The 13,144-nt window shown below is 38.4% G+C and overlaps 1 protein-coding gene across 1 annotated transcript in view; it reads left to right on the top strand.

Moving 5' to 3' along the window:
* Positions 1 to 13,144, top strand: part of COL19A1 (collagen type XIX alpha 1 chain) — a 204,223-nt gene that overhangs the window by 112,916 nt on the left and 78,163 nt on the right. Inside the window, exon 15 of the mRNA XM_019471129.1 lies at positions 5,727 to 5,780. Coding sequence (XP_019326674.1) covers positions 5,727 to 5,780 — 54 coding nt within the window. The remainder of the gene's footprint in view (positions 1 to 5,726; positions 5,781 to 13,144) is intronic.

Genomic DNA, 13,144 nt, shown 5'->3' with positions numbered 1-13,144 from the left:
CGTGGCCTATTCCACTTTGCACTCCCAAGCAAAACAGTATAATTACTGCAGTAGCAATAAGAGGCCAAACGTGGGGTACAAATCTTTCAACTTCCCACCTCGACTTACATCCATAAGGGTGTGAATGAGACCAGATCATGTTTGGAAATGCTGAAGATAGAGGTATTTGAGATAAGTGGTAGTCTAATTTCCCTCACTAAATGGTAATACAACAAGGAATTAGTCATCCATCTGTGATTTTCCTGTACCATTTTTCCCATTCTAGCAAAATTTTGTAATAGTGAGGTGTGTCTGCAGGCTCTGTGGGTTTCCATGTGGGTGGTGATGGGCAGTCTTCTGGACAAGAAGAGGAAACCATCATAGTCATATTTTAAGATCTCTCTGTTCCTCACCCTCCTGCTTGGGCTTCGAGGTAGAGCAGCATGACAACTTCAGCAAGTAAACTGACTTGAAGATATCTGGGAAACCAACACTGTAGCCATCTTGACTGCAGGGAAGGTATTTATATTTCAGCTCCTTTGCTTGCTGAGGGTAATAGCCTGTTCTTACATGAGAGGAAGCCACTCATTTCCCCTCAGTATGGTACAAACAGACCAAAGAGGAAAATATCCTCAAAATAGGATAGAAGGATCACAGTGACAATCATGACCTGCACAGTAGAACTTGTTGTCTGGTAACACCTCCAGATAAGTACATGAATTGAAGACCTAACTGAACTGCATCTTGATGCATCCTGTCTGGGATGCTGGAACATTCTTGCATGAGTGCAGCCACAGCAGAACCATCCATCCCACGAGCAGTATTTGGGTGGCTGGGGAATGCTCTTCAAGTCAGTCAGGCTGCAGCTCTTTACCATGATCACATGTTGTGTTATGTCAGGAATTTGGAAATCCGTGGTCACTTTTTACCTGGCTATTGATACGTGTGATTCTATGCTGCTCTACTTGCGGGTTTTACAGAGGGGTCATTGTATATGAAATTCATCAGTGTGACGGCTTTTCTTTACCCGAGTGAAAACTGTGCGTTGAAGTACTAGGTCAAGCCCCTGCAGTGGGAATTGCCCACCAATTCACTTGTAAAAAGGTTTAAGTGTTCATTTTGTTTCAGTAGAGCTATACCTTTCTGTTTATAAACATATTGTTTCCAAATTGCTTAGCCAAATCATGTCTATCATAGCTGGGTCTTTTTAAAGTAGCAAGTTCTATCATTATAAAAGCTCGCATATTCAAATGGTTAAAAAATGACCTATTCTTACATTACCGTGAGGTGTTTCTGCATACCTAATTTAGGCTTTGTCTCTGTCTTTGCTTGACTCGTTTCACTAAACTAAATACACTTTCTTCCTGTCTAGTAGCATTTATTCCATAAAAATTGAGGTCATGTGTTTGCTGGAATTCATAGTGAGGAAAAAAATGGATGAGAGTAGTTTGTGTATAGAACACAGAAACCAGTCTATAAAGGTCTATAATGAAATAATTTCTGTGCCTTAATTAGACCTGCCTTGTTATTGTTAGCATTTGTATTATATTTCTAATTTGTGTTGAGAAGGAAAGGCTGCTGTGCTCAGAACCTATTTCAATAAGACTACCTACGAGTACATAAAGCAGCTGTCTAGCCTTCTGCTTCAAAAACTATCAGCTATGTTTTGAAGCAACTTTCAGAATACCAAAAATGTACTTACTTGTCTAATATTTTACTCTTTTGGCATCGTCCATAAGCTTCCGGAAGAACTAATATGAATAACAACTTTAAGTAACTTCACTCTTCCACTTCAGCTGGGATTTTTTTTCGTTTTAATTCACCAAGAGGTCACGTAAAAGCTTTGCTTTTGTTCGGAGTGTGTTCTTAGGCAGTCACTCTGAGCTATTAAATTTATGAACCAAGTCTCCACCATGTCTCTGCGGATGCTTGTCGTGATGTATCAGGCATTTAAAAATATTTTTGTACCTGCAGGGTCACATGACAGGATTTTAGCCCTTCTGTAATAAGCAGCTTCTGATAGCTACATGCCAGCTAATACACTTTAAATTGATAGTTTATGAAACTTAAAACAGCTTAACTGGCTGAACCATTAGCTGATTTTTCTATCACTTCCAAACACATTTTTCTTCTACCATCTCAAGTTTAATAATTCTTAGTAGCTTTTATCTCCTGATACTAGCAAAAAATATTAACTGTTAAGTATTAAAATGTGAATTCCTACAGATATCTTCAGTGACATGCAAGTTCTTTTAAAAGCTCACCTATTCTACTGTAGTATTTTTTAAACCTGTCATTTTTCCTATATGCCCTCGACTAACACTTAGTCTAAGTTTTGACGATATTTTGTTTAAATATCTGTCAGCATGTGCTTCATAGCATGCTTGCTTTTTCTTTATCTAGCTCCACAACCAGCATCTTTTCCCTTGCCAACACTTCCCATTACGGTTTACCTCTTATAAAGGAATTCACAAATTTCCGCTCTTAACTTCATTTTCAAGATTTAGTACAACCCTCTTGTGCCTGCCTGTGCATCAATCATGTTTCATCTCTTTTCATAGCCATCCTCACTCATTGTAATAGATTTTCTAAGTTTCAGATGCACCTGAGCCCATCTCCAGCTTGCTTACTTTTTTTTCCCCAGGCTATACGGTAATGTTTGAGACATTTCCACTTCATGTTCCTGAAGCTCCTTCAGGCACATAACTCAAAGGGGCTTGCCTGGTCCATGACAGGTACAAGCACTAAAGACTGCATATGTTATTTTAGTTCACTTCTCCATGAAGTAGGTAGAAGGATACCACCTTCCAACCTCAAAGGTGGCCTGGCAGACTCAGGAAAATCCCATGCGTATTAGGCCACCTGTAAGGATGCATAATATTTTCCTGCCAGTCTGATGCCACAGGAGTAGGCTGTTCTTATATCTCACTTTGCCTTGTGCTATTCCTACACCTCCTTTTGCTCATTGCCATACCCATCCTCTTGCCAGTGCAAGACTATCGGGGTGAAACATAGTGAATCATTTTAATTGCTTTGTACGTTGTTTACCTGGGGAGATGGTACATGTAAAATAGATTGCCTTCTGACATAAACGTTTTCAACACAATCGACAGCATATCCCGTGAGGCCACGTGTATATATTCAGTCTATATTCTGTCCCTTTCTGTCTGCGGCGGTGGGCTCCTTTGGTGGGGCTTGTCTACCCACTGTGCCGTCTGTGATTTGAGGGAGTCGAGAATCTTATCTTTGCTCTCCAAAGGAAGATCTCCAGAAGTTAAATAGGGATAAGACCTAAGTAGTTACTTTGGTCTGCCTTCCTACAAATACAAACTTTTCTGTGCTAAACTGTTACATTCATTGCCAAGTTTTATAGGAGTTTAACAGGGGATGTTTTATTCATCCCTTTAGACAGATTTCACTGTAGAGAAGTCTTTTTCATTCCTCTTGCAGGTTTCTTCTTCAGTTGTTTTTCCAGGATCTCATTCAGTGAATGCTGAACTGGGATAGCATTGCTAAGTCATTACCGTTGCCAAATTATTACAGTTTTACAGCCATGTTAGTTAACATGGCCCATGTTGTCCTTTTTAAACCGAAGATCCCACTGAAATTAGTGTGAACTTTTACCTCAGTTTCAATGTCAGGATGTGGCTCCTTGTACAGGGTAGTCCTCCCTGCCTAGTTACCAATTGTAAGCTGCTCTCCTCCCTTTCCTTGAAGATAAACCTCCTTATCTGGTTCCTTTTTCTTGACAATAATATTGTAGAGAGAAGAAAAAGAATAGAAGTAGGTCTTGGACAAAAATGTTGGCTATTAATTATCATTATTGTGCTGTTACATTCTTGTGTAATTCTTGTCCCCTTGGACCCTTATTGTACAGATATGTGAAGCTAAGTATTTCCTCCTCCATAAAACAGACGTTACAGGTTTTCATCTCATTCCCCTGCATAAAGTTGTCACTAGAAATGAAATATTAACAAAACAGAACTCCACCTCTTCCTGAATTCCCAGAATTTCTCTACAACGGTAGAATATTGCTAACAGTTGGACAGAGAGAATTCTCTGCAAGTTCCAAACTACCTTGAGGAAAAAGTAGAGAAGGTTTACAGAGGTCACATTCACATACTGCTTTATGGGTTTGTGCATGTATAAGCTACATAACTGCACTATAATTAACTTACCGTGATTTATTTGTTGGATACAACATTGTCATGCATATTCTAGTTCCATAAACTTTGGGGGAAAGATGGAAATGGTGCGCATCAGTTTTGTAAAAGATCCTAAACCTTACCTTGTTTACATTATAAACTGAAGTGAAAGGAGAAATATCCTATAGTGAAATACTGTCTGAGGTACTCTTCTAGCTTCAGTGTTTGAAAGTAGAGAAATGATGGGAATAGAAAAACTCTTGAACTGACTGCTTTTATTTAGAATTGAAGTCAGACTTCATTCAATCAACTTAAAATATCACTTGAAGATATATGAGCTAGCAGCTTTGGCATGCCCACTTTCTAAAGTTTATCTTGGGAATTAGAGATCATAAAGGAACTTTTTTTAATTCATTTCTGGAAATCTGGACACTTTTTAAAAACATGATTCTCAGGAGGCCTCAGTTTACCCTTGTTGGGGCAATAAGTATCTGTAATTGATTCTAAATAAGGAGTTGAGAATTTGACGCAAGATGTAACTCAAGCTGAAGCAATACCTGAGTAATTTAAATGGTTAAGAATTTAATGTTTTTATATGGCAAACTCTTAAAGAAACTAAACATAAGTTCTTTAATTTTGTGATACCTTGTAAGAATATGCAATATTACATTCAATACTTTTTTTTTAATTATACAAAGTAGAACTGTTCAGTGCTCTTTGCTGATTATATTGAAACTGATTTCGTATTTCTTGGTGCTATAATGGAAATTGGATAGCTTCCTCGAAGTATTTTTTTTTTTTAAATTGTGTTCCAAGGTGACTCATAAAGTAAAGGGGGGGGCACTGTTCTAAGTACAGAGCTGTTACCTGAAGGCTTTATGATTATGTCGTACATTAATCAGATATAAAATTAAAACCCCAAAGCGTCAGAAACAGTCTGTGATTCCGTCTGTGACTGCAAAGGCAGATCCTTGCACTGAGTTCAGAAGGAAGGCTCACAAGTCGAGGGTATATTCAAAACACCCAAAGCTCCTGTGCCTGGTCAGGGGAGAGGGCAAGAAAAAAGTGCCTCTGAAGGGTTTTGAAAAGCCATGTCAGGCACACAGAGGAAGCTGCACAGGAGTGGTTCTTACAATACAGCGAGCATAAGGCCTTCTGCTATATGTAGTCCCCTTTCCCTCCCCTCCCTTCCCTTCCCCTCCCCCTTCAGTGCCTATATTTGAATTTGAGTTGTAGAGTAAGTTGTCATTCATTTAATACAACTTTTTTTTCTTATGGTATCCTAACTTAACAAGATAAATCACTTTTCATATAACACCGTAGTTAAATATAACTATGCTTAAGTAGTGCTGACTTACCTCTTCTTTTCCAAATGATTCAGCCTTTATATGGAGGAATGTGATTAATAATTAGTTTGTGTTTTTTCTCACAACTGAATATAACATTATCCTGAAAGAAGTTATTATGAATAAACTATTTTTATTATTAGAAATAAATGCTTTGTCTTGACATCTGGCTCTTTGGCTTAGTCTTACTTCTATAGAATAATAGAGGATGAAAAAGCCACTGAATGTTGTATTTGTCTAACGTTTGTATTTTCAGGGTTTGCCAGGGCTAGAGGGTCCCCAAGGTCCACCTGGCAAAGAAGGTCAAAGGGTGAGTAAACTTGGTGAACAACTGGTGAGTGTGCTAACTGACCTTGATGTGTGACTTCTTTCTAAGCACTACTAAAAAATGGAAAGGTAGCAGCTGAGTATGAAGCGTGCTGACAACAAACTGAGCTTTGGCATTTGAGGTTTCTCTTCAGTTGAAGGAGATTTAACAATTTGAACCATCTAAGCTGTTTTAATCACTGGCAGCACAGATGTAGATATTGTCATTTGTGCAACATGTTTCTGCTGTAATTTTAAATGAAAGAATATTAAAATTGCTCAAAATTTTTCATTTTATTGCAGGGATAGGCCATACCTTGCTACATCTAAGATATATAAAAATACGAATTTAGGGTCATTATCTAAAATACTAACAGAAACCAGTACTAGTGACCCCAGTTTTGTTGCAAATGTCAGAGCCTAACATATATATACAAAGAAGAGAGATACAGTAAGGGGTGGGGGGTGGGGGGACAGATTACGCCCAAGACATGAAATAAACCTTTGGTTATTCAGAATTTTAATATAATGAAGTAACTGACTGGCTGGTTTCTCTATGTTATGTTTTTGGTTTCCTGACTTACTGAATTTGGTAGTTCAGTAGAACAGATAACAAATATTTATGATTGTGGTATCGCAAGAAATAATTCAGTTTTGAGAGTTGATAATCTAGTCAGCTTCCAAAAGTTTGGGAAGATATTCAGACTCAAACATTTCAGTATTTTTATGATTTAAATTGTGCCCAGTTTGTGGTTTTGAAGTTGGGTCTCTCAATAATTCTTGGTTTGTTTAGGCATCTTGATATTTAGTATCTCAGTTAAATTATCTGAAGTGGAAGGATTTAGTATTACTCATCATTGATCTTAGTCAACTACAGTGAATTATTGAAGGCCAGTTTAATAATTCCAGTAATAGTAATAATAATAACAGAAGACCAGTTCTTGAACAAAATGAGTAATAGCGTGTAGGCCCCAAAACTATGTTTTATATTGGTTTTTTAAGTTATAAAAATAGTACTAAATTTTACTTAAGTTGAACATGAAAATTTGAAAGCTGAGGTTATTGAAGTTTCACAGTAAGGATTGAGAACCTGTTCAGAAAAAGTCAACGTAGTAAGGGAGAATCAAAAGTTATGTGGTGAATACGCTATTAAAGCATATTTAATAGCATATTAACATGCTATTAAGGATTTTATAATTACTATGACTCTTACTGTTACGCAATTAAATATCCAGGATACTGAAAAGCTATGGATATCCAGTTTTAGCATATTTTAGAGTGTTTTTCTGTGGAGTATTGAATCTGCAGAAACACACCATTTATTAGTTCTCCTTTAGGAACAGTTATAAATATGGCTGTGTTTTAGAGACATCACTCTTTGAACTTCTTAATTTTTGAGGCAAAGATTCAGAGTTAACACACTGTGTTATAATGGTGGATAAATGAATTTGGAAATACTTTTTTTTTTTCCATTTTGCAGTGGGAATTAGGGCGTTGATACATTCATTATGGACATTTCCTATTCACACATAAAGTTGAACTGCTGTCTCACTCCAATCTCTATAAAAACAGGATCGCTGATTGTTTTATAATCTCGGCCATGCACACAGTTGCCTTGAGCCAAACAATGGGAACAGCAGACTGTAGAGCCTCAGCATCTGTCTTTATCTTTCTACCAGTGAGATGCTCACAATACTCTTTCTGCTGGCCACCCCCGCCCAAGCATTAATAACATAGTTTGCAGTCTTAATTCAACTCCCATGTGCATTTGCATTTCCAATACATTTAATTACACAATAACATACTGTTTGTAACAAGATCTCTGCTCTGTTTAATGACAAACAGGACGGTGCACATCTAATGGCTATTAAATATTCCTTTTTATTTAATTATAGATGTCATGTTCCTCTGTTCTACTTCCAGCAGATCCTCCACATCTTTCACATTATATGAAGTTACTGGTTTTGTCATGGACTGTCTTTTGAAGATTAAAGCGTAATATTGAGTGTGTAACTAACTGATGATTTTTCTTCAACATATTGTTCAGACCTAAAAGTGATATTGTGCCCATTTTGCAGACTGGAACTGTAACATGTCAGGGGAAAAAAAAAACCACTCCAAAACGTTTGAAAGTATCTATTCCATTTGGATGCCACACTTTGAGAACCTGAATTTTTTTAACCTTTCCATTCGCATTGTACTTGTTATATTCAAAGTTTTAATTCGCACTTACCTCAGCAGCATTTTTAAGTGTTCAACTCCTTTGAAAATTAGGCTTAGATCAATAAAGCGTTGAGAGGAGAATCATTAAGTGTGTAAGTTAGACCTCTCAACACACATTAAAGCAAGATATAAGGAACTGAGGAAAATTAACGATGTTAATGGTGATATTGTCAAAAACTCAAAGAAACATGTAGAAGGCTCATGTTAGAGCTAGTGACTTAGGTAAGCGACAGTACAAAATGAGATAGAAAAGGAAGAAAAAAAGCCACGCCAGTGGATTTCTTCCCTCTTTGAACTGGCCTGAGCCATGCATTTTCATTTTTAAAGTGTCTTAAGTGGGATTTTATTATATCATCCAAGATCAGAGTTTAATATTAGAACTACTAAGAAATACCAAAGGTGAGACCCTGTCCCAGAGTGGGCACCTGTCTCCCTGCGTTCACTATAGAGGTAACTAGGACAAGTGTACCCCTATTAAGAGGAATAAGTCTGAGTAGTACTATTTCTTTCACCTCACAGGAATAATCTGCATCAAAAATTGCATAGTAAAAATACATATAATTATTATTATGGAAATAGAATAAGTATAATTATATATCATTGTATAATTATAATAAACATAAAGTTTAACTGAATTGTAGGTTTTTAGTTCAAAGTTATGCCAACCTTAAAATACTTATTGACATATATGTGAAATTGGCTTACAAGCACAAATTTACAACATCACTGAATTAGATGATGACTGCAGGTTATTTATTTCAAGAGCAAACGGGGATCAATACATTATTTTAAATAAAGTGGTAACAGCTTTTGTCCAGTGGATGAACTGTAGATAGAGTTACATGGTATCATTTGAGCCAACACGTGATTATTAAAACAACAAATATGTCACTTTCTGTGGCTTGGTGATCCGATGTATTACTACTATACAATCATGCTGGGATATGATCTTGCTCCCACGTCAAAGAGCAGGTTAGGTTCTTACACGTTTAAATGATGGTACGCAAATAAGTCAGCCATGGAACTTGATGACAGAAGTGTGTGAAATGTCTTCTGTCCGAGTTGGTCTCCCTCGATGCTTTCCAGATATCCCAAAGGACGAAAGAGTTTGCAGAAAACAGCGTACACTAATGTCATACATTTACAGAAATGTGCTGTAGGGAGATCATTCAGAATGAGAGAGGTGAAACCCTGAAAGCTCTTTGACTAGATCTGTGCAGCACTAAAGGATCCTGTATCAGGATGTACGCTCTATTTTTTGGCTTTGCTTAAAGAGAAAATTTCAAACTCACTGAAAATTTGAAGTAGTGCAGTCATGGAGAAGAACTAGTGCAACGATAAATAAAAATTGGATTCATATGCATATTACTTCTTTCGTACTGGTGTAGTAGCAAAATATTTCTTTTCTGAATAAACACGTTGATAGTCTAGCATTTAGCAAGTGTATTGGTTATGTTTATATGAGTAAACTCATTAGTTCCCATTCTTTCTCCACTTATTGTGACACCTTTTCCTCTCATCTCCTTTGTTATGTCTTCTCATTCTGCATATAGCTGGCTTATGCAGAAGAGAGCAATCTTCACGAGCAATGAGATAGTACAAAGAATGATCTTCAGACTTACATAGCTTGTTTCCTTTGCAGAGCAATAAAAAAGGAGGAACAAAGTTGTGAGCTAAAGTGAAGCAATTGGCTTTCTGTTTACTACCATGCTTCTGTATCTACACAAAAGAAACTACTTAGCATTTGTTGTAGCTCTACCAAAAAACGGATATTCAGCGATTCATCATACATGGTGCATCCTTATATAGGGTGTTATTTAGAAGAGGAAAGTAATGGTTATGGCAGAAGAAATAGTGGCTACATGATAATCTGGCCATATCCAGAGACCATACAGTGAACTTATTTCTGATTCTGATTCTCCAAGACATACACAATACTCATTTAAAGGTCTTTTTTGTTGTGACAGTCTCTTGAGCGAACTTAGTTAAATTTTGTATAAGCATGTACTGCCCTTATGTTTCTCCTTTTGTCATGGTACCCACTTCCACTAACATGTGTTAGCCAGCATTGTGCTTTCCTGTAGGTGCAAGGAGTCCTCAAACCTTTGCTGTTCCTGCAAAAAGACCAGTGTTTCTCCTTGCTCTACCACTGGTGACTAGTATAATTTTTTAGTTTTGTTATCTTTAGTGAAGTGTTTTATGTTAGACATGAGGCCTTGCTAAGTGAGAGCCTTAGTTTTTAATTCTCGTCACTAGGAGAAGTGGGCCAGTAGAGACAGCTACTCATTCTCTTTTCCTCATTCCTACATGAGAGGCGCTAGACCATTCTGTGGGTATTACCTTCATACATAATTTTTCAGTGTCCCTCTTGCTGGCTTCAGGCATTCAGAGCAGCATGTTACTGCTGCAGCAACTTGATACTATTACACCAGTGCTCAGAATGACATCATGAGCTTCAGAAGGTAATTAGATGCTACTCAGAAAAGTCCCTGGTCCAATATGACTGACCAACAAAAAATAGAAAGATTGGGTGCTAACCTAGCATTGCGTGGAATTTAAACCACAGTGGACAACTGCGCCATCTTTCTGGCTTCCTGCGTTATGCAGGACTTTATTATTTTCCTCAATATTCCTGCACTTTAGTTAAGTATATCTTTCACAGAAGTAGTTTCTACCTGAAAGACATCAACAACAGAGACTTCACAAGTCTCCTTGATTTCTTTGTTCCAGTGTTTCTTGTCAATCCCACATTTCAAAATGTGCTTTTTATTTTATGCTTGGGCACGTAGCTTAAGCCTCTGACAACTGGTTTTTTTAACGTCTGCTTTACATTAAAGAGATATTTAAAGTTTTTTCTCTGTAATCAAATCACCATTCCATGTACTTTTGAGAAAATTCAACTAAGGTCTTTCAGCTCCCCATGTAAAGAATTTTCTAAAGTCCTCAAATTATTTTGTCATGTTGCTGTACCTTCTTAAAAATTTCTACTACTTATGATTACAGACTGCATGGAGTGTTCCAGACTCTGCCTTTACTATGTTAAATGCAGTGAAGTGGAATTTATATTTCCAAAATATAATTCCAAAGGTTTTGGAAATTAATGCTTAATTTCAGTTGGATATTTTTGTAGCAGGCATTTTCCCTGAACTTGATGCATTTTTTATAAATACTATTTTTTCTGAAAATGATTTAATTTTTTAATATAATATTTTAGTGAATTCCAAAAATTCTCTTAATGCAAAGCATCAAAGCAACATTGTTAGATGGCTATACTGTGAAATCTAGAAATGGTCATTTTTCATTCAGTTGGCCTATAGAAGAGCCAGGCCCAGCACACAGCTAACATACACAGCAGTTTGTGCAGCAGTTTCTGCTTCTTTTAGATCTCCTTGATATCTTGAGATTTGGGCACTTCTGGGAAACCTCTGAGGAAACTGAGGGTGCCTGCTGCTGCCAGGTAAGGCTAAGGTAAGGGTAACTCTAGCAGCTTCAAATGAACTCCCATCAGCTGTCCTTAATCAAAGGGTGCCTGCAGCCTTTGTTCTAGCTGACCCCTGATTAGTGAGGCTTGAGCACCCTTTTAGCCCATGCCAGGAAGAGGACTATATAACAGCCAGGCGATGCAGCAGTTTGTGCAGCGATAACAGAAGCAGCCAACAGATGTGCAGCAGTTTGCACAGCATTTCATGCAGAAGGGCACAAAGAAGAGGCCAGCAAACTTTCTCTGTCCAGCATACACATCCTTAAAGATAATGGTCACAAGGCACAGGACCCAGGCACTACTGAAGTAGTATAGTTTGCTGTCGGACTCTTGCACCCAGGCAGCTTCAAATGGAGGACAGAGCCCTCTAAGTGCAAGGGGCCTGACGGGTTGCATCCACAAGTGCAGAGGGAGCTGGCTGATGTCATTGCAAGGCCACTCTTTATTATCTTTGAATGGTCGTAGTGACTGGGAGAAGTTTCTGAAGACTGGAAGAGAACAAATATCACTTCTATCTTCAAGAAGGAAGATCTGGGGAACTACAGGCCAATCAGCCTCACTTCAATCCCTGGGAATGTGATAGAGGAAATCCTCCTGGAAACTATTTCTGAACACATGAAGGACAAGAAGGTGATTGGGATAGTCTGCACAGATTTATGAAGGGGAAATCATGCTTGACCAACTGTATTGCCATCTACAATGAGGTGACTAGCTTGGTGGATGAGAGGTGACCAGTGGATGTTGTTGACCTCAACTTTAGCAAAGCCTTTGGCGCTATCTCCCATAACTTAATCTCGTCAACTTCATAGGCAAGCTGACAAAGTACAGGTTAAATAAGTGGACAGTGAGGTAGATTGAAAACCAGCTGAACAGCTGGGCCCAGAGGGTTGTGATCAGTGGCACAAAGTCCAGTTGGAGACAAGTCACTAGTAGTGTACCCCAGGGCTCAATACTGGAGCCAGAACTGTCCAGCATCTTCATTAATGACCTGGACAATGGGGCAGAATGTAGCAGAGAACTGGGGCAAGAGGAAGCACATGAAGTTCAACAAGGGGAAATGCAAAATCCGGCACCTAGGGAGCAATAACTCCAGGTATCAGTATACACTGGAAGCAAACTGTATGGGAAGAAGCTTTGTGGAGAAGAACTTGCTGGACAACAAGAAGACCATGAGTCAGCAATGCACCCTCGTGGCAAAAAAAGGCCAACAATATCCTGGGCTGCATTTGGAAGAGCATTGCCAGCAGGTCAGGGGACATATCCTTCCCCTTTGCTCAGCACTGGTGAGACCACATCAAGGAGGACATAGACTTACTGAAGTGGGTCTAGCACAGGGCCACAAAGCAGATTAAAGGGACTGGAGGATCTTTCATAAAAGGAGAGGCTGAGAGAGCTGGGACTTTTCAGCCTGGAGAAGAGAAGGCTCGAGGGGATCTTATCAGTGTGTATAAATACCTGATGTGAGGGAATGAAGAAGAGGGAGCCAGATTCTCCTCAGCAGTTGCCAGTGACAGACCAAGAGGCAGTGGGCACAAATTAAAAAACAGGAAATTCCATCTGAACACAAGAAAACACTTTTTTATTGTGAGGGTGGTCAAACAGGGGGCGTGGCACATCAGCTAGGGCATGGCACATCAGTTTGCATGGGAGGGTGCACAGGGAGA

Source organism: Aptenodytes forsteri, unplaced genomic scaffold (assembly GCF_000699145.1).
Source record: "Aptenodytes forsteri isolate BGI_AS27 unplaced genomic scaffold, ASM69914v1 Scaffold256, whole genome shotgun sequence".
Taxonomy (NCBI): Eukaryota; Metazoa; Chordata; class Aves; order Sphenisciformes; family Spheniscidae; genus Aptenodytes; species Aptenodytes forsteri.
The sequence above is the reverse complement of the archived record's forward strand: the minus strand, read 5'-3'. Positions and strand labels throughout refer to the sequence as shown.